This window comes from Anastrepha ludens, chromosome 3 (assembly GCF_028408465.1).
Source record: "Anastrepha ludens isolate Willacy chromosome 3, idAnaLude1.1, whole genome shotgun sequence".
NCBI lineage: Eukaryota > Metazoa > Arthropoda > Insecta > Diptera > Tephritidae > Anastrepha > Anastrepha ludens.
The window spans coordinates 34,554,862-34,574,954 of record NC_071499.1 but is presented as its reverse complement, the minus strand read 5'-3'; the positions used below and the strand labels follow the sequence as shown (position 1 = coordinate 34,574,954).

At 40.7% G+C, this 20,093-nt stretch overlaps 1 protein-coding gene across 1 annotated transcript in view; it reads left to right on the top strand.

Annotated features, from left to right (window-relative positions):
- Nucleotides 1-20,093, top strand: part of LOC128857390 (uncharacterized) — a 155,447-nt gene that overhangs the window by 132,096 nt on the left and 3,258 nt on the right. The window contains exons 4-10 of the mRNA XM_054093133.1: nt 2,198-2,410; nt 7,862-8,680; nt 8,744-8,923; nt 9,008-9,388; nt 9,471-9,903; nt 17,914-18,015; nt 18,180-18,338. Of these exons, the coding sequence (XP_053949108.1) occupies nt 2,198-2,410; nt 7,862-8,680; nt 8,744-8,923; nt 9,008-9,388; nt 9,471-9,903; nt 17,914-18,015; nt 18,180-18,338 (2,287 nt within the window). The remainder of the gene's footprint in view (nt 1-2,197; nt 2,411-7,861; nt 8,681-8,743; nt 8,924-9,007; nt 9,389-9,470; nt 9,904-17,913; nt 18,016-18,179; nt 18,339-20,093) is intronic.

The following is a 20,093-nucleotide window of genomic DNA, read 5'->3' as shown; positions in this document are numbered from 1 at the left end:
TATATTCTCTGCTTCTAACTTGGATATACGCGTATCCTGTTTTTCTATGGTCTATAGCCTCACGCAGCCGTGATTGCAACTCTGCAATTTTACATCCTTCTATAGAACTATGTTCAACAATCAAATTTCTGACATCAATTGTTGCGAATTTTTTTACGTTTTTATCCAAATAAACATCTCACTCTAATTCCCCTTAGTTTGACCACTGCATTGCTAAATAAAAGTCGCAAACTAATGGCAACACAACTTGCTTGCTTTATTGAATGTCAATCACTTTATAATACGTTCACATATAAGTATGTGATCTACTCTTTCGTGCTTAACTCCCAATCCGGAATTAAAAAGCGTGATTTCCCATACAAAATTTCTCTCCCAAAATCTGAGACTATAAAATAATCCTAGATAATAACCATACTTTTTGATATACAACCCTGTGTTTTATGTGTAACAGATCATTATTTTTACGGGTGGAAAGAAAAACATCAAAGTAAAAACTAAACAAAATGGATGCCGGCAAAGAAAACAGGTTTGTAGACATAATTCTAATAAAATATTTGCTAAGTATTATGAACTATGCATTCATATAACAGAAAAAAAAACTTATTATAAAATGTAATGTCGAATTTCGAATGCATATTGCTACTATAATTTTTTGAGACCTCTGTAAATGTCGCTTACAGATTTCCTGCAACTGTTTATTATTGGCAGCCGATTGCGCAATTAATTAGCTATTCCTCCTCATTGTCTTTTCTTCATATCGTTAATAATAAAGCAAGCCAAAAACACCGAAATATTTCACCAATATAATTTCATTATTCATTTTCATTTCAAATTAAACCCTTCACAACAGTATTGGCAGCTGATTGTCAATTTTCCAGGTAATCTGCCATACGTGAACGGGTAGATTAATTTTGTGCGTTGGTGTGACTACCATTCGGAATTCAGAGAGAACGTAGGTTCGAATCTCGGTGAAACACCAAAATTAAGAAAACGTTTTTTCGCCCCTCTATCTACTGTTGGGAGTCGGCTTAAAACATTGGGCACGTACCAACCCATTCAGTTACGGCAGCGGCCGTAAACTTGGCCAGCGGCTCGAGCGAGGATATCAAAATCCGGCAATTTAGAAAGCATCAAACATACCGCAGCGCACATAACGTAGAATATTTAATATAAAATAATAAATTTGAAGTCATCTTTACTTTACGGGTGCGAAACGTGAAATGTGACGATAGCCGACACAAGCTTTCTACTTTCTAAGCCTTTATAAACAGATGCTTACGAAAAATTCTTAAAATATTCTGACCAAGAACCATTTCCAAGCTGACTTATGGGCCAGAACACAGCAGAAAGAGAAAAGGGGCTGAAGCGGCCATGTACGGCGAAGCGAAAGGGGCGACACAACAAGACCCGCGATTCGACTGAAACCCCCAAGGTAATCGCAGGAGAGGAAGACCAGCGAGCAACTGGAGAGGACTGCTAGAGATGGAAACCCGGCGCATGGCACGCCACAGCTGGAATGAAGTTAGGGAATTGGCGCCAAACAGACCCGAATAGAGGACCTATGCCCTTTTAAGTACCTTTCATTATAGTCGTCTTGAAAACGGTGGGTGCTAGAAGATTATAGTATACTAAAAAAAATCCCTCACTAAATTCTACTGTAAAAATCTGAGAACGGAAGTTCTATTTGAAGTCTTTTCTGTAAGATATTTTCAATAAATTAATTGCACTTTCGTCCAAAATGTTAAAACTGTAACCCTCGGTTATAAAAAGTTCGTCTCTCTGGACCAGTATTGTCTTCGGCAAAAGTGGACTGGAAGGCATCTTTTTTGATAATTATTGGTGTTTATCCATGTTGAGTGACCATTATGGGGCAATGCTATTAGTATTCAGATAAAATGAGAAACTACTAATTAAGGTACCTGCACAAAGAGAGAAAAAACCCAAAATATTCAAAAGAAAAGACTCGCTTTACAATTTTATTATTATGTTTTCCTGCCCTCCTCCCTCTTATATAGTTGTAATGCAAAGGCTATAGCCCCATACATGCCCATCTCCGTGTCTTTTTGGCGCATACACCTAACCTCAGTCGAACCTCTTTCTGCATTTAATCAAATTTTTATATTCATTTTCATATTCTTCACTTACAAAGCGTCCATCCTTTTACTGACTTTTCTTTTCCTCCTCTTCTTTTTTCCAGTGCTCAACGTCGCCGCCGGCAAAGCGCCAATGCAAATCTCCACCGAAGGCTCGGGTGCACCACAAAAGGCCATTGACGGTTCAACATCCGCATTTTTCACACCGGAAACCTGTTCGCTCACCAAAGCTGAGCGTTCGCCTTGGTGGTATGTGAATCTGCTGGAGCCGTATATGGTGCAATTGGTGCGACTAGACTTTGGCAAATCGTGCTGTGGTAAGTGTGCAAATACAAAATATTCTCATTTACTTAAATTTTTAATACGAAATAGAATTAGCAAACATAATTTGGTAAATCCCAATTTGAATCATTTATTGGCATTCCTCTAATTTTTTTATGTTTAGAATGTATGATTCATTGGCGGTTATTTTTCAAGCATCTCGTCCAATTTTTAATATGTTTTATCCTTGCAAAATGTATTTTCTCGAGGTCAGTTAGTGCTTTCTCTACGAGACGTGCTATCCAGAGAGGATTGCAGCAAAAAACGAAATGTTAGATGAATTTTTATTAAATAGTTTGTTTTGCTGGCTTTCATTACTTTCCTCTTAATCCGTGGGGGAGTTGTTGGTGCTTGTTTGACTATTCGAGAAACATAAGTTCTTGCATGTCGCATGTCAATAATTTGGGTTTGAGGAAGTTTGGCATAGGCCTACATTCTCCAGTTGGCAATTTTGTGGTCATCGATTCTGTTTTGTAATATTAAAGGAACACCACGCTCTAGAAGGGCAATTTTTGAAAATTACGATGAAATAATGGAAATTTCCGAGTCAGACTTTTCGTTGCACTGTAGCAAAACTTTGGTCAAAAACCCATTTGAAACCACTTGAATAAGAATGCGTACACAGAGAAGCTCGATGAATGGGTGTCACAAAAATTCTTAGAGACCGAGTTTTCATCAACGAATCGCTGCTAAATCGCAATGAAATTGACCCGATGTGCCGAAAAGTCAGTCTTTTACGACAACGCTAAGTGAAAACGAGTGGAAAATGGCTTACTAAATTGGTGATGAAGTCAAGATTGTCTGTCAGCAAATTTTTGCCGTGCATTTAGGAGGATCGGTAGAAGAAACTGCTCTTCTATGTCAAATTTAAATTCTTAATTCGTGTACTCGTATATAATTTGAACAATTGGACAATTATGAAGATCCCTAATGCCAAAAATCGGCCCACTTTGCCCAATAGGAGATACACTGTACACAACCCACCCATCGATAGCGACTTTTAGCATGCTCAAAAAGCTTAGTTGAGAGGTTCAACTGGCGCTCCGTATCTGATACCAGGAGATTACTTCATATTCTTGTCTATGCTGAATGAGTTTGAAAGATTTGTCTCAAGCGACTAGCACCAGGAGCCAAAAAGTTGTGTATTTTACTTAAATCGGGACATTTCAACTATGAAAAACTAAATATCTTCAAGCCATCAGGTGATGCAAAAATAATTGATCTATAACAGTAATGAAAGGAATATTACTGGTGATTATGATGCCCATAGTAATGATGACAGCGGTTGCGAAAGGAAATTCGAAATAATCAAATTTTATAATCGAGTAAACTGCGAGGTTAATATTTTGATAAAATTATGGATCAAAAATATTTTTAAATTTCTTTCAATACTTTTATGAAAGTTTTGAAGGATAATGAAGGTCAACTTTGAAGGAATTTTATGTAGTTTTTCAAGAAGGATAGCTATGTATGAAAAATATTTGTATGTCTCCTTTATATTCTCTAATGATTTTATGAAAATTAGTGGTTACTGAAGTGTAAAATTTTCCAAGACATTTTTAAAATTTTTCAAAAAATAAATTTGTGGATGAAAAACATTTTTATACTTACATATTTCAAATTACTTTTATGTATATTCTAGTGAAAATTTGCAAGGGTATTGAAAGAAACTAATTTCAAGAGCATTTTTCAAACTTTGCAAGAAGCATAAAAAATTTGTTTCATCTCTTCTTATGCTTTTAAGCCATGGGATTTCAATCCCATATACTCTACTCCTGGTTCTAAGTATATTTAGTGTGTCGTTACTGACTATGGCCTTCCTAGAACCCGAGCCAGGAAGGAGCTGGGCTAATCCCTGCTGTATTCTCCTATCCAAGGCACATTTACACCAACTCTGCCATAAGAATATCACTTCAGGGAGAGATCTAACTTCGGCCTCCGCTTCTTTTATACCATCTCGCAAAGCTGAATGTGAGTCTACCGATTTCAGATTCGCTAGAAAATCGAAGAAGTAGTTGAGTAAATCACAGTGTCGAATCTTGACTAGTACGAAACAATGCTAGAAGTAGTTTTCAACACCTTCCTTTTCTTTCTCGTCACGTGAACTGTAGCACAAATTATTTGATGCGAAGTTTGACCCCTTGTCGAGTATCTCAAATAGATACTGTCCCATTATTTTTCGAATCACTCTTCGCAAGACGGAGATAGAACGATTTAGACCTGTTTTCAGCTTTTTCAGCTTCAATTTGTACAGCTACCTCATAAGAAGGTGGCTTGGTCGATAGGTAAATTCCGCTCTTTCATTGAAAGTCAGCCTAAGTCGATGCTTGTGCGGTAAATGTGGAAACCTCGCATTTTAAGCAAAGTTCATCCAAAACAAATAGGTCCTTTTTTCTTATTAGCTCATGCGCAGTGTAGCTTTTGCGAATGCTCTTGAGATCAGGAATCCACACATAGCTAATGGTGTACCAGGTGAATAGCTCGTTCAAAGCATTATTTAAATCAGATTCTTTCAATTTCTTTCTATTGATTGTACAAATTTAATAGCAGAATAAAACGAAAATGATTGTATTGCAGTGGAGAAATATTTCAGAGTGGTCTTCTTTCATACGGGAATTTATGCCTAAAACGCTGTAGTGGTCAGATGTTTAGTGAGAGATGAATCCTACTATTCACCCTGCCATTTAACATTGAGCCATAGGAAAAAATAAAACCGCTTACGAGATTTCGGCCGAATTTAACAAAGCGCGCCAGTCGTTTCTTTCTCTTGCTAACCAGCGCGAATTCCAACGCAGAGGAGACTTTTAGAGCCGGAGCGCTTCTATCCATTCGGACTATATGGCTGAGTCCAACGAAGCCGCTGAATCTGTATTTGCTGCGCTCTTCATTCTACCGCCTACGATATTCGCCGTTGCCAACGTGCAAAGGTCCAAAAATCTTACGCAGAATCTTTCTCTAAAACACTTCAAGCGACGCCTCATCGGATGTTGTCATCGTCCAAGCTTCTGCGCCATACGCTAGGACGGGCATGATGAGAGTCTTGTAGAGTGTTAGTTTTGTTCGTCGAGAGAGGACTTTACTACTCAATTCCCTACTTAGCCCAAAGTAGCACCTGTTGGCAAGCGAGATTTTTCTTTGGATTTCAAGGCTGACATTTTCTTTTACAAGCTCGAAATCATAACTGTCAACGTGGGTGCCGATACGCTAGTGCGCTAACTGCTTGTTTGATGACAGGAGGTACTTCGTTTTGTCCTCGTTCACCAGCAGACTCATTCGCTTTGCTTCTTTACCCAGTTTGGAGAAGGCAAAACTAACAGCGCGGTTGTTAAGGCCGATGATGTCAATATCACCGGTATCCGCCCACAAGTGTACGCTCTTATAAAATATGATATTGTGCCTGAGCGATTAAGTTCTACGGCTCGCACAATTCTCTCCAATATCAGGTTAAAAAAGTCACTCGACAGCGAGTCACCCTGCCTGAAACCTCGTTTGGTATCAACGTCATCTTACATAGCCGTATTAGTTTTGCGGGGATATCAAATTCAGGCATCGCGGAATATAGACCTCGCCTTTTCGTACTGTCGAATGCAGGTTTGAAATCGTCGAAAAGATGGCGGGTATCGATTCTCCTTTCATGGGTATTTTCCAAGGCTTGACGTATTGTGAATATCTCGTCAATGGTAGACTTTCTAGGCCTAAAGCCACACTGATAAGGTCCAATTAGTTGAGTAAATAAACCTTAGGTTCAAGGAAAACAAATTATCCTGTAAATTTCTTCCAACGCTCTTCTGTGAAAAACTTGTTTAACAAGCTGTTATGGAGGCTGGAGTCCTTTAGATTTCAGAAATAGAAATTTCTGAGCTGATTGCCATTTCTTTTCGTCTGGACTAATTTCAACTAGTCTGAAGATTACCAAAGAGGTCCACCGGACAAACGCTTAAAATAAGTTTCAGAGCCTTTTCGGGCATGGAATCCGAAGAACTCGAGTTATCAATGGAAGCCCACTGGCAGAAAGTGGAGGTAAAATACAAAACATCAGTCACAATCAAGCAAGCAGTCCGTTGTATTTTTTCTATTTTTTGGCAAAGTTGAAACTTTAGCTAGCGCTGGACAATCTGTGATCACGTAAAAAGAATTATCCTCATCATCATCATCGTGCATAGCACAGAGCTCGGTATGAGCCTTTGTTTTCTGCACAATTTGTATCCTTGCATCTCCGTCCATAGCTATACTGCGGTAGTTGGGCGCTTCTATATCTCTTAGATCGTCCTCAATGTCGTTTAATCATCTTTTCTGCGAGCGCCTCTATCGCTTTTCACCAAACATGCGTGCACCCAAAACTTGGCAAGGTATTCTTTCATCTGGCATTCTGCAAACCTGTCCTAGTCACCGGATGCGCTGCAATTTAACAAACCGTGCGAAGTTAGAATTGTAGCACCAGCAATTTTCAATTTTATTTCCAGCCAGTGCTACTGCATTGAAATAACCACAATCCAACTTCCCCATCGAAAAGTTAGATCCGAAAAATGAATTTTGTCTGGTTATACTCCAAAGTTAATTGGTCATACAAATCTTTGGCAAAATTTCGAAAACTAAATTCCAAAACCGGCTTCATTTATCATCCTCCCTTTGACACACTGTGCGCCGTTATCGGTCGACTACACCAACATATTCGCTTGGCTTTCACTTCACTTACTCACACAGTTCGACCAAGCAGCCAACCAGCCAGCCAGCCAGCGCGTCCAGAAAGTTAATGTTATGTGATTTTTGTTTACCTATGAAATGCTGCCAACGCCACTAAATCCAATTCACGTGAACGGCATTGTTGTTGGCTGTCATTTTGTACCTTTTTGATTGTTTCGCCAGCGCAGTAAGAAAAAAATCGATTTTCTTCAAGTCGGGCGGCGTAGGCTTTATCGCAACTGTTGACTGTTGACTGTCGTCTGTCGTCTGCTCGATTGTCGTCTGCACTGGCTGTGCTGTTAGCTTTCAATTCATGTGAGTCATACTTGTTTGTTGGGATTGTGGTAAGAGAAGTGCCTGTGCGTGTGTGTTGATGCTGTTGCTGTTGCTGCCGCGGCCACAAGTGCCGGTGTCTGTGGTTGCTCTATACAATTTATGATTACTTTCACTAAGCGACGTAGCTGCGGCTGTGTAGCCATTGCTAACCGCTGCTTTTGCTTATGGTGCTTTTTTTTGTTGTTATTATTATTTGTTTTGTTTTTTTAACCCGAAAGCCCAAGCGAAGCGCTGGAAGCGCAGCTGAAATTTAGTTGAACCCACTAAGTGCGAACACCAAAAAGCAATGCTGCCACTTTGCTGTTTGAAGTTAGATCGCTGGTTCATTGAACTGTAACAAAATGTTAAGCCAGCATTCCTCCTTATTTCACACTATGCTTTTTAGGTGGCTTTTTATATGTATTAACCTTTTACTTTTTTTCTTGCAGGCAGCAAACCCGCCACCATTGTTGTGCGTGTCGGTAACAACCGTCCTGATCTCGGCACCAATCCAATTTGCAACCGTTTCACAGGTCTACTCGAAGAGGGTCAACCACTCTTTCTGCCCTGTAACCCACCCATGCCCGGTGCGTTTGTCTCTGTGCACTTGGAAACAAATACGCCCAATCAATTGTCTATTTGTGAGGCTTTCGTTTACACCGATCAAGCATTGCCCATTGAACGCTGTCCCACCTTCCGCGATCAACCACCAGGCGCTCTGGCTTCCTACAATGGCAAATGTTACATTTTCTATAATCGCCAGCCATTGAACTTCCTCGATGCACTCTCATTCTGTCGTTCACGTGGTGGCACACTCATCAGCGAAAGTAATCCAGCGCTGCAGGGCTTCATCAGTTGGGAACTGTGGCGTCGTCATCGTACCGACATTAGCTCACAATATTGGATGGGTGCAGTGCGCGATGGCGCAGATCGCAACACGTGGAAGTGGGTGAATGGTGACGAGGTGGCGGTGTCTTTCTGGAATCATCCAGGTGGTGATGAGGATTGTGCGCGTTTCGATGGCTCGAAGGGTTGGCTGTGGAGTGACACAAACTGCAATACATTATTGAACTTCATATGCCAGCATCAGCCAAAGACATGCGGTCGTCCAGAGCAGCCGCCAAACTCGACTATGGTGGCGCTGAACGGCTTCGAAGTGGGCGCTCAAATCAACTACTCTTGTGATGCCAATCATTTGCTTGTAGGCCCGGCGACACGTACATGTCTGGAGACTGGTTTCTACAATGAATTTCCACCTGTTTGTAAATGTAAGTAAATGCAAATTGAAGCTCTGAAGGTATTTTAGTACAGCGCTTGCTTTTTTTCTACAGATATCGAGTGCGGACTGCCCGCCTCGATACCGCATGGCTCGTATGATCTTATCAACGGCACTGTCGGCTATCTCAGCGTGGTCAAGTATGCATGCGCCAAGGGCTTTGAAATGATTGGGCGTGCAGTGCTCACCTGTGACTTTGATGAGCGTTGGAACGGCCCACCGCCACGTTGTGAAAGTAAGTGTTGTTTCTTAAAACCCAACTTATTTTTCATACCACAAAGCTAATATATTTAAAATCTCATAACTATCACCTGCTCAGTCGTTGAATGCGATACGCTACCGGGCAATTACTACAACACTATTATATCTGCACCGAATGGCACTTACTACGGTTCAAGGGCCGAAATCTCCTGCCCACCTGGTTATCGGCTCGAAGGTCCTCACGTGCTCACCTGCTTGGCTACGGGTCAATGGAGCAGCGCGCTACCACGTTGCATTCGTCTCGAACCCTCCACGCCGGCGCCAACGCAACCGCCAACACCGGCACCTACACAGCCGCCTACTCCATCACCGACGACACCATCGACTACGTCCTATAGACCACGCCTTACCTCAACTTCAAGGCAACCATCTTACAAACCCACCACCAGCACTACACAATCGACAAGTACAACACTACAACTGGATGTTCTTGGCGGCGGTAAGTAGCGACATAGTTTTTTTGATGGTTCATCTTTGCTTAAGATAAGAGCATCTTTTTTTTCCTAACTCTTTATCAATAGTCGATTCTGACGAGGAGGTCACCTATATTGTGCCAGGCACTGTGCGCGAAGAGTTCCCACCACGTCGCCCACTCCGTCCAGTATCCGTGCCCAAACGTCCCAGCACCACACCGGCCTATTATTCGCCCACCACTTCGACCACGACCAGCACAACAACGCGTATACGTCCTTACAGCCCTGTGGAAACAACGACCCGTAACACGCAGAATATTATACTTAATGCGCACCCACAGGATAATGAAATTGCAGACAGCGTCAATATTCGACACAATCAGTCGCCAAATGTTAATATTCCATTCGCTGTGGACAACGCCGATCGCAAGGAAACGAAGGAGGCTAAACTCAATTTGGGCGCCATTGTCGCCTTGGGCGCATTCGGTGGTTTCGTTTTTCTGGCGGCGGTCATCACGACAATCATCATTTTAGTGAGAAGGTGAGTGGGACTGTCTTTTATTCGTTGTTTGCTTTAGTTATTAATTCGTTTATTAGTTTCTATAAATCATTTATGAATGCGAGAGCCTTTGCGGTGAGAGGTGATGCTCGATTGCTGATCACCTGCGAACGCTCTTGTTTATATGTAAATACTAATAAATATTAGTTACTAAAATAGATTTTTTTGCACTTTAGTGACTTTTATATAGTATTTAAAGTAAAAATGATTGAAAAATTCGAAGAAATGTATTTAATAAGCAGTGGGAAAGTCATTTAGTCATTTTAAAAACGATTTTATTCATATGAATTATGAAATAGACTCGTATACTCTTTACTTTATTCGAGTTCAATAACTCTGTTGCTAATTAGAGCGGATATCCCAACGGTTGAGATTTTAGAAAAATCGCCCTGAATTTATTACAACACAGCCGCCTTTAAGCTGTCAGTTAGGTCAGATGCGAATCTCAATACCAGGTACCAGTCTTTTGGAATATGTAGAATATTGTTTCTTATCTGATATCTGAGAAATATAATGTATGTATCTATAATTGGCGCTGACACCCCTTTTTGGGTGTTTGGCCGAGCCCCTTCTGATATTTGTGGCAGTTTTAAGTCTGCTCCGAACGGCAGATGGGTTTTTATGAGGCGCTTTTTCATGGAAGAAAAACACTCGGCGGTTTGCCAGGGCTTGGCGAGAGGCGACCGCTCTTTAAAAAAAGCTTGTTCTATCATTTGGTGACATGCACGGGACTCGAACCTGCGCACTTTCGAGTTGTAGTCACGCACCAACTCAGTCGGATAAGGTCACACATAATATCTTAGAGAGGTCACCATTAAATATTATTTAAAAAATGAATTAAGTAGCAAAAGCTTTCTTTATTTATTCCGCTGTATTTGATTTAAAATTCAATTCTAAGCTGGGCGCCCAAGTGTAACTATAAAAAGGTTTTACCGTCTCCTGGATCAACGAAAGCTGGGTATTACTATAAGGCCGCTAGTTAAAAGTTATTCCAATGGAAGAGATGAGAACACCAGAAGCTGCAGGATATATAAAAAAATAGAAATTTGACCAATGAGGCACCTTGTACCCTACAGAAGATCTATCGGTTTACAAAAGTCAAGGAGCCTATATATAAGGAATATATGTATGAATGTGGGATGGATAGTCCAAAGAATACCCTTTGGCCTTTCGTCAACAGCCAACCCTTGGAATTTGCATTACGTCTTTCACCAAGGCGAGTATTACAAAGATCAAAGTTTAGTTGGCAGTGTTCCTTCAGGCAGTTAGTAACAGTTATTCTTCTTCTTCTATAACCCTTAAAGTGATTTTGGCCGAGTTTAACAAAGGGCGCCAATCATGTTTCTTTCTCATGCTAAACGGCACCAATTGGATACACCAAGTGAAGCCCAGCCTTACTCTACCTGAACTTTCCAACGCTGAGGAGGCCTTTCTCTTCCTTTGCTACCACCAGCTGGTGTCGCATCGAGTACTTTCAGAGCCGAAGCGTTTGTATCCATTCGGACGATATGACCCAGTCAGCGTAGCCGCTGGAACTTTATTCGCTACGCTATGTCTATGTTGTCATAAAGCTCATACAGCTCATTGTGCCTTTGCCCACGATACTCGCCATCGCCGAGGTGTAAAGGCCAAAAAATCTTGCGCAGAATCTTTCTCTCAAACACTCCAAGCGTCGCTTCATTGGATCGTCATCGTCCACGCTTCTACGCCACACGTTAGGACGGGCATAATGAGAACCTTGTAGAGTGCTAATTTTGTTCTTCGAGAGAGGACTTTACTACTCAACTGCCTGCTTAGTCCAAAGTGCCACTTCTTGGCAAGAAATATTCTCAGTTGCATTGGAAATATACTGAGGCAGGCGTAAGGCCTTTTAATTGCAGTTAAGCTTAACCATAGTTGCACCCCAAATCCAAATCGCTGCCTCCTAGAAGAGTTTACAGACGTAGCGCGGCACCTACTGGGCAACGCAGTGAGCTATGCGAGAGCAATGCAGCAGTGTGTAGTAGTCTAAGGTGTAGCTCAAGAGGGAGAGAGAGAGAGAGAGAGGGACCTGCATAAACTCTGTAAACATGCAGCTGAGCCCATTGACCACGCTAGCTTTAGCTCAGAGGACGATCACAGCAGTTGGAAGAGTATGCGAAATAGTTTTCTTCCTCTAGTTAGATGCAAATGACGGCGGTTGAACACCTTGTGGGTCAACGCTGGCGTTTCGAGCCTCAAAAGATGGTTAGTGGTAAAATAGGGCTGTTTGAGTTTTCCTCAAAATCTCTGTGCCAACGGAACATCAACTAAGCCTCGGATAAGATCAGCAGCATCTACGACTTTTAGCTATCGAAGAGGGATAACGAACGATTCGTTGCGCTATGTCCCACGAGGGATTCACAGAAGAAGAACGTTGAGCATCGGATTGCCTAAGCTCGAAAATTACTTTTAGAAAGGAGTTAACTCAACTTTATTTGCCCCTTATAAATGTTATAGTAACAACGTAAGCCGTTTTACAAATTCGAAAAGTTTTTATTAGCTACTTTCAGCCGCAGAGAGAGTTATAACAATAGAGAAATTCCGAATTAAGTTTCGCAAGGCAGAATTTTTGTGTAGGAAACTACCTCATCCTTTATTTTCTTCACTATATATATTTTCTTATAAACCAAGCAAATATTTCCATCATACGTTAATAATAAATCTTAAACCATGAACGAAAAACCTTCAAATGGCCGTCATTACAAAAACTTTCTGATAAATTTGCTCTGAGGAAACCTGAAAAATTAAAACAAAACTTAGCCGTTTGAATTAATTCTATTGCAGTGAAAATGCTTGGCATTTTTGAAACTTAAAAGATCTAATAGTTACAGTTAAATTACAGGAGAAAATAATATATTATATTCCACAAAAAACTAGCAATGAACGTGCATCTCATTACTACAGATACAGAAGGCAATATGCTGCCGATATAAAACTTGTATTTGTTCGTCTTAACACAGCTTAGAAGTACACCACAAGGTGGAGTCCTCTCACCATTTTTATGGAAAAAGAAAAGTGTGGTCTAGTACTCAACCGAGGCAAAACACAACTCATATTGCTTATTAGGAAACACAGAATCCCTCAGCTAAGTCCAATTATGCTCAAAGGGGAAGCTCTTGTGATTTCGGAAGAAACCAAGCACTTGGGACTAAACATTGATAGGAAACTGACTTGGAAGTCAAACATCTTAGAAAAAGTTAAGAAAGCGAGCCTGGGGGAGTAAACCTAAGGTTACTCTTTGGCTTTATACTGCTGTCGTCAGACCCATTCTTCTATATGGGAATGTCGTCTGATGGTGTGCTATGCAGAAAAAACCTATTCTAATTTATTGAATAAGGTGCAGAGATCAACGGAATTAGCAATATATGGCGTAATGAAAACCACACCATCCATGGCCTTGGATATCATATTTCATTTGCCATCCCGGAATCTCTTCTGCAAATACTCAGCGGTCTGTTACGCTTTAAGGTTCGGAGCGAGCTCACAATGGAAGACATGGACATTCATGATTATTATCCTCCCATTCTCTGCCTCGAAAGGAATTTCTTAATAAAAATTCCTTCTAGACTGAAATGGCTTGAAGAAGATCCCTCGCCCAACACACGCGTTAAGATCTACACGGACGGACCTAAAATGGATACCGGTGTAGGATCAGGGCTATATAGCGAAGAGCAATCTTTTAAACTACTGAATCACTGTAGTGTTTTTCAAGCGGAAATAATGAAGCCTTAAAATAGTTAGACATAAACAGAATATCATCAACAGATATCTGCATTCGATCAGACAGCCAAGCTGCCCTTCGGGCTCGGGATGCATTCCGAATAACATCAAGGAGTGTCTTACATTGTCGGTAATCTCCTAATGATATGGAAACTGTAGAGCTGACCAACTTGCAAGAGGAGGTACCTGTACGCCAAGCATAAATAATTTTACGGGGGTACCTCTCGCAACTTGTAAGCTTCTTATTAAAGACGCACTAATCAGTTCTGTAAATCAAAGATGGATTAGTGTCAATACCTTTGAAATTGGTAGGCAAACATGGCCAAGGCTAAATCTACGTCTGTCCAAGAATATTATAAAATTGAGTAGACTTCAAATTAGGACCTTAGTAGGGGCCCTCACAGGACATTGTCTCATAGGAAATCATGCAAGGAGATTAGGCGTTTACATGCATGATTTCTGTCGTAGCTGCAGGAATGAGAAGGAGTTTGAAACAATTTAACACCTCTTTTGTACATGCCCGGCTCTATCTAGAAGCAGGAACCGATATCTAAGATCCTACTTCTTAATGAATATAGATAATCTATACACTTTAGGTATTAACAACCTTTTACGCTTTGTCAAAAGCTCAGGATGGTTCAATATGAAAAGGGAAAAGTAGCTCAGCCCCTGCGGCTCACAACGGACCAATTTCGTGGTCTAAGTGGCACCGCTGTCCCCATGTGCGATACGATTGCCAAGCCTAACCTAACCCAGCTTATGTTTTCCATAAAATCGTCCAACTATTCCTTTAGAAAAATGAAAGATGAAAGCTAGTCCCAAACGCCTCTAAAATTAAATGAGTAGCTGAACGTTGTCTGGAGTTCCCAAAACCGTTTTTTTTTGTCGGGAAAACTAGCAAGTGCTGCACTCAGACTTTAATTAAGTCCATTGTACTACACTTATATTCCCTTTTAATTTTCTTTAAATCTACCCAATCTCCCGACTAGATTTTGTGGTGCCAAGGAGCCAAGGTGGTTGCTTCTTAACATATCAGTGCCAAAGACCTCAAACCTGATTCGAGCCAAGGCGGGCAGACGCACAGAAAGTGGTCTGCCATCTCATCCTCCTCTTCACAAGCTGGGCACAGTACACTGTCTGAGATGCCTATCTTTTCCATGTGCTTCGCCCATAGAAAATGGCCCGTTATCAGTCCAACCAGCTTTCTGCAGTCCCTTCTGGTTGATGACAGGAGGATTTACGACAGTCGATCGGACATCACAGGTTTAGTCAGCCTCTCTTAGTCTATCAAGCTCGCTTGTGGGTTGTAGTAACCCATTTGATAACCGTAGTTTTGATGGCTGCTGAAAGGAGTGGCAAAACGGGCCCCGGGCCACAGATGTATGCATTCCAAGAGCTAAGTGTAGTTTTGTCCCACTTGATTCCACGTAGACACCAAAGCCGGAACCGTACTCGGTCCTGGAACCATACGTGAAAATGCGAAAGCAGTATTACACTGTATATTTTTTCAAGTACGACTCTTGATGGCATGGAGTCAAGGGGCTTGGCGAAGATCGTTGGATCGAAGTGCATGCCAACTCTTTTTTCCAATGCCGGGCAGGGGCCGTACCAGTTCGCATTGGGTTTCAGCTTGCAGATGGCCTTCAAGGCTCCTCCTTGAATGAAAGCATCAAGTGGTGGTAGACCACAGTATCTAATGCCGGGCCTGAGGTAGACGGAAAAGCTCCGGTGCAACAAATGGCCACAGTGCATTGTAGTCTCGGTAAGGTCCTCCTGACTCCCACTAGAGAGAATCTACTCATCCAGAACACTGATGCATAGGTGATTAAGTGTTATAATAGCCATGTAGGTCCATAGGACTTTGATAGGAGAAAGACCCAACGTTTTCCCACAGATACTTTTGCACTGCCAAAAAGCTGTCAGTGCTTTGGATGCCTTTGTTTCAACGTGCAATTTCCAGAGGAGTTTACTATAGAGGATTACTCCAAGATATTTGATTTCTTTGGATAGCTGGATTGTGACTCCCAATAGTGTATATATATGTTCTTTTTTTTATTTTCTGTTTTTTTTTGTCTTTTCCCCCAAGTTATACATAAACCCTATTATTTTATTATGCATTTTCCACTACCACTATTAAACTATAGGAACTTCTATAGTCCTGAACCTGTACAATTACCCAAGTAGCTTAGCATTTTCAGTGGTTTCAAAGTAGTCATTTGTTCAAAATCATTTGTTCGCTCATTTTAGCAAAATAATCCGTTAATTTCCTTCAAAGTTTGCCAATTAATTGTTTGTCCAAATAGTACCTACCCATTATTTTAATATAAACTTTCCCTTATTTACATATTTTTAAATTCCTGTATCATACACTTTGAGTTATGCAAATCATAGTTATCTAACGCAATCTAATTTGTTCTCCATTCTTCATAACCTTAAGTATTGATGTGTAACAACACTAATTTTGACATTTCCAAAACGCAAACTTTCGAAAAACACCATTCAAATTGAATATTCCACTATCTCGGAAAAACCTAATCGACAAAATTCGCATTCATGCATTTGTAATCTCGTTTTGTTGTTGTTGTATATTATTGTCATTCATTTAGCACCTCGAACAGCAGGCGGCACAATGCAAATTGTTATTGTGTCAACCATGTCCACAGGTCACGACTACCATTCCCTCCACCCACCACCACCATTCGAACCTCTACCACTCAATATAGCAGCGCCTCAACACATCGAGCGCACATTTCGCGGGCCAGCTACATCAGCCCCGCACGACTCTATGACCAGCACAGTAGCATCAGTTCATCGACACGCTACGGAGGACCACCCTCGTTGTGGTACAGTGTATTAGCGCTACCATTTGACGATCAGAAGTTGGGACGACGTGAGCTTAGCACCTACGGACGGGGCTATACGGCACGTGCGGGTTACTTTAGTAATTGTCCAACACAAGAAAGGATGGACAAGAAGATGAAGAAGCCAGCAATAAAAAGCAAAGCGGCAACGGATGGCAATGATAGCGAGAAATATGCGTAGAAGTGAGCAGAGAAGTGAGCAGGAAGAAGAGAATGCAATGAAGACGAATGAAGGAAAACAACGAGTTTGAAAACTAATTAAAATTATACATACATATTTACAATAAGAAATCGATTAGCGAGAAATCGAGTTAACGTGCCAAAGACTAAACAAAAAAAAAAACTAAAATACTCCATTTTATATATGAAAATATAAAAAAAGTAACGAAACGAATTTTTAAGTACAACACAAAGGCCATATTTTTACCGAACAAACAGAAAACAAAAAAACAAAACAGAGAATAAGAAGCAACCGTTGAATCTAACCAGAGAACAACAGACATGTAAGCCACTTAAGTACTTCAACATTTACTTACATACACCATACAATATGTATCGTTGATTCACTAAGGAACAATACTCATGCAAGTGGGGAAATATTAAAATTAAAAACAAAATTAAAAAATTAAAAAATAAAAAAAAATCGAATTAAGCAAATGCAATGCTGCCGCCTTGCTGGTTTGTCTGTGCACGCAACCAAACAACCATCCAACCGTACAACCATCCATCCAAACAATCAGCAATTAATCCAACCATAGCAACATTTATTCCAGTCACCCACTCATCCATGCAATAGCAAAAAAAAAAAAAAAAACAAAAGAAAAAATAATCAACCACAAACAAAAAAATCACTACAAAAAAATTAGAACTTTTGAATTTCTAATCGCACGTATTTGTATCCTAACTGCAATTTTTCATGTATGTGTATGTGTGTATGTATGTGTAAGTCACTTGCGGAGGAACACGAAAAGCGGAAAGTCGTTCGAGAGTTCACCAACCAAACACTCTTCCCCAACGGCATTGGCTTCTGCACATTTGTCAGTCACACCCACACCCACCACCCCCACCCACCCAACAGTCACAATTCGCATTATTCATAAATGTTGCATTCTCACTTATTCTGTATTTTCTCTCTATATATATACATACATGCATATATACTACGTGCATTTTATTTATAATATTTTTGTACTCTTTCACTCACTTTTGTGTCTAACTTAGCAATGGTTTTTGTTTGAAATTTGGTCAGCACGTCCTGTATTAATTGTGTGTGTTTATTTGTATATGTATATGTGCGTTAGTTATGAACTTTTAAAACATATCTCTTTAATTCCTCCTCTCTCTTTCTCTTCTCTATCTGGTTTTTCGCTTTTTGTTTTTTTACAAACAGAAATCGCACCACTCAACACTATCGGCATCGCGCCTCACCCGACTGCAATACAGTGGCCTCCTTCGATAGCTCTACTTCGGGCTCGCGTAACGGTTTAAATCGGTAAGTGTTTTTGCTTCTTTAAATGAATATTAAACATACTTGTATGTGATTGAACTAACTGATGAATATTTCAAGAAATTTCTGCATCTTATACTCTTTAGGCTACCAAGGATACTAACTGAATTGAGTAATGACTGAATTGAATTTTTTCCAATCCTTTGCAGTTACTATCGACAAGCTTGGGAGAATCTACATGAATCTGCTTCGAAGAGTAGCACACAACATGCTTTACGCCGCAAGGATACACTCGATGCACCGAGCACGATGCATTCTCGTGACAATTTGCGTGAAAACATGCAGCGTTCCAGAGAGAATCTCGACCGGTAAGTGTGGGATGCTTCAGATTATATGTGTAATAGAAAGTAAGAGTGCCTTAACTCGTTTGTCAAACTATGAGCGCCTCTGAAATTTTTGTAAATATATTGAGCTAGTGGCTGTTATGTTAAACGGACTCACTTCTTGTTCACAGAAATCCATTTTAATAGGATCACTCCAGTAGTTTCCCCATATTTTCTAAAACTGTAACGAATTTTTGGCGAATCTAAAGTGCATTTACACTAAGACTAGGCACAGTTTACGAACTTCTAAGAGCCCCAGTACCTTGTCCATTAGCAAGATGCATGCTTTGGTGCTCCAATAAGTTCCATATGGAAACAAATACAAAGTCCACTGGATAAATACCTATTGAGATCGACTCATACTCACTTCAACGGGTTAAAAACAAATGACCCGATTCTCGGATATTAAGGCGGAGCAGCGCCACTCTATACCGGTGGCCTGTGGAAGCAAAAAAAATTTTAAGTCCGGCATAGCCACACATCTCCCTCATTAGGCGCTGATTTGGAAAACCAATCTTCGGTAATACTCCGGATGCCATTCAACAAACCAGTAAGGAGTTCCAAACTTATGCCTAAGTACGCTATCGCCACACATCTGCTTCATTAGGCGCAGGTTAGAAAAACCGAACTTCGGTAATACTCTGGGTGTCCTTCTACAAATCAATTAGGGATTCCAATTTATGCCTAAGTGAGACACTGCCACAGATTTTCGTGACCACCACCAAATTTGGTATTGTTCTGGCATGCCAATCTTTGCCTTGCCTAACGTGGGCTTGGTAAGGTAATAGTGAGGCGTGCCTGCCTAATTCGGTCCTAACTGATTCTTCGGCATGCCTCACTGTACTTCTAGTCGGGATGGTATTCATTAATCAACTGCTGGTCTCGCGTTCACTCTACAGGTTAGTCCAACTGTGAAAACAACCCAGCGGAATTTACATGCTTCGAGTCGATATTCTTAGGCCCACTACACTGTTACTGATAATGAGCTGTCGAAGAGGTTGTAGGTTAGATTATACTAGCTGGCCCAAGCCACGCAGCGACCATTTTAGTCCTTAACCATGCCTTTTTTTAGCGAAAATGTGCATCACTCAAAATGCGCGTACTGCATGTGAATTTTAGTAGTCACTGAAGCTCCAGTTTAGACATAGATCCTAATTTTTCAAAACTGAGATTACCCAGGTAGCATAGTTTAGTTTTCGAGAGAGCCGGACTGTAGCATTGCGTCCATTATCCCCAGCCAGTTGGCTTAATAACACTAAAATATATATCCCTAAATAGAACGTCCGTGAGTATCTCTAGTGCAGCCTGCAATATCGTGGCATCCCAATCATTGCCACTTTTACAAGTTGAGCAAATAGGACTTCTTGGTAGCTGACCCTCGCGCTGTAAAAGGTCAAGGGTCTTACCAGCGCTATACATATATACCCCAACTCACTGAGAGCCGACATTAATCTCTCTATGATTAGAATAACTTCATATTCTGCGTGCTTAACACACTTTATTGCTTTTCCGGGTGGTATAAGGCTTAAAATCTTTTTCACTTTGAGGGTCGCCTAGTTTAGCCATTTTCTTTACTTCAATGATTTCTAAGGAAGCGTACAAATCGCATCTGATGTGATAAATGGAAGACTAGAAAATAAAACCGATAAATGGCATACAAACTAACAGTCAAATCTCATGGCATAGCTTGAAAAGTACAAATACTTATTAGGGCTAGCTCAAAGTCCAATCAGGTTAAAG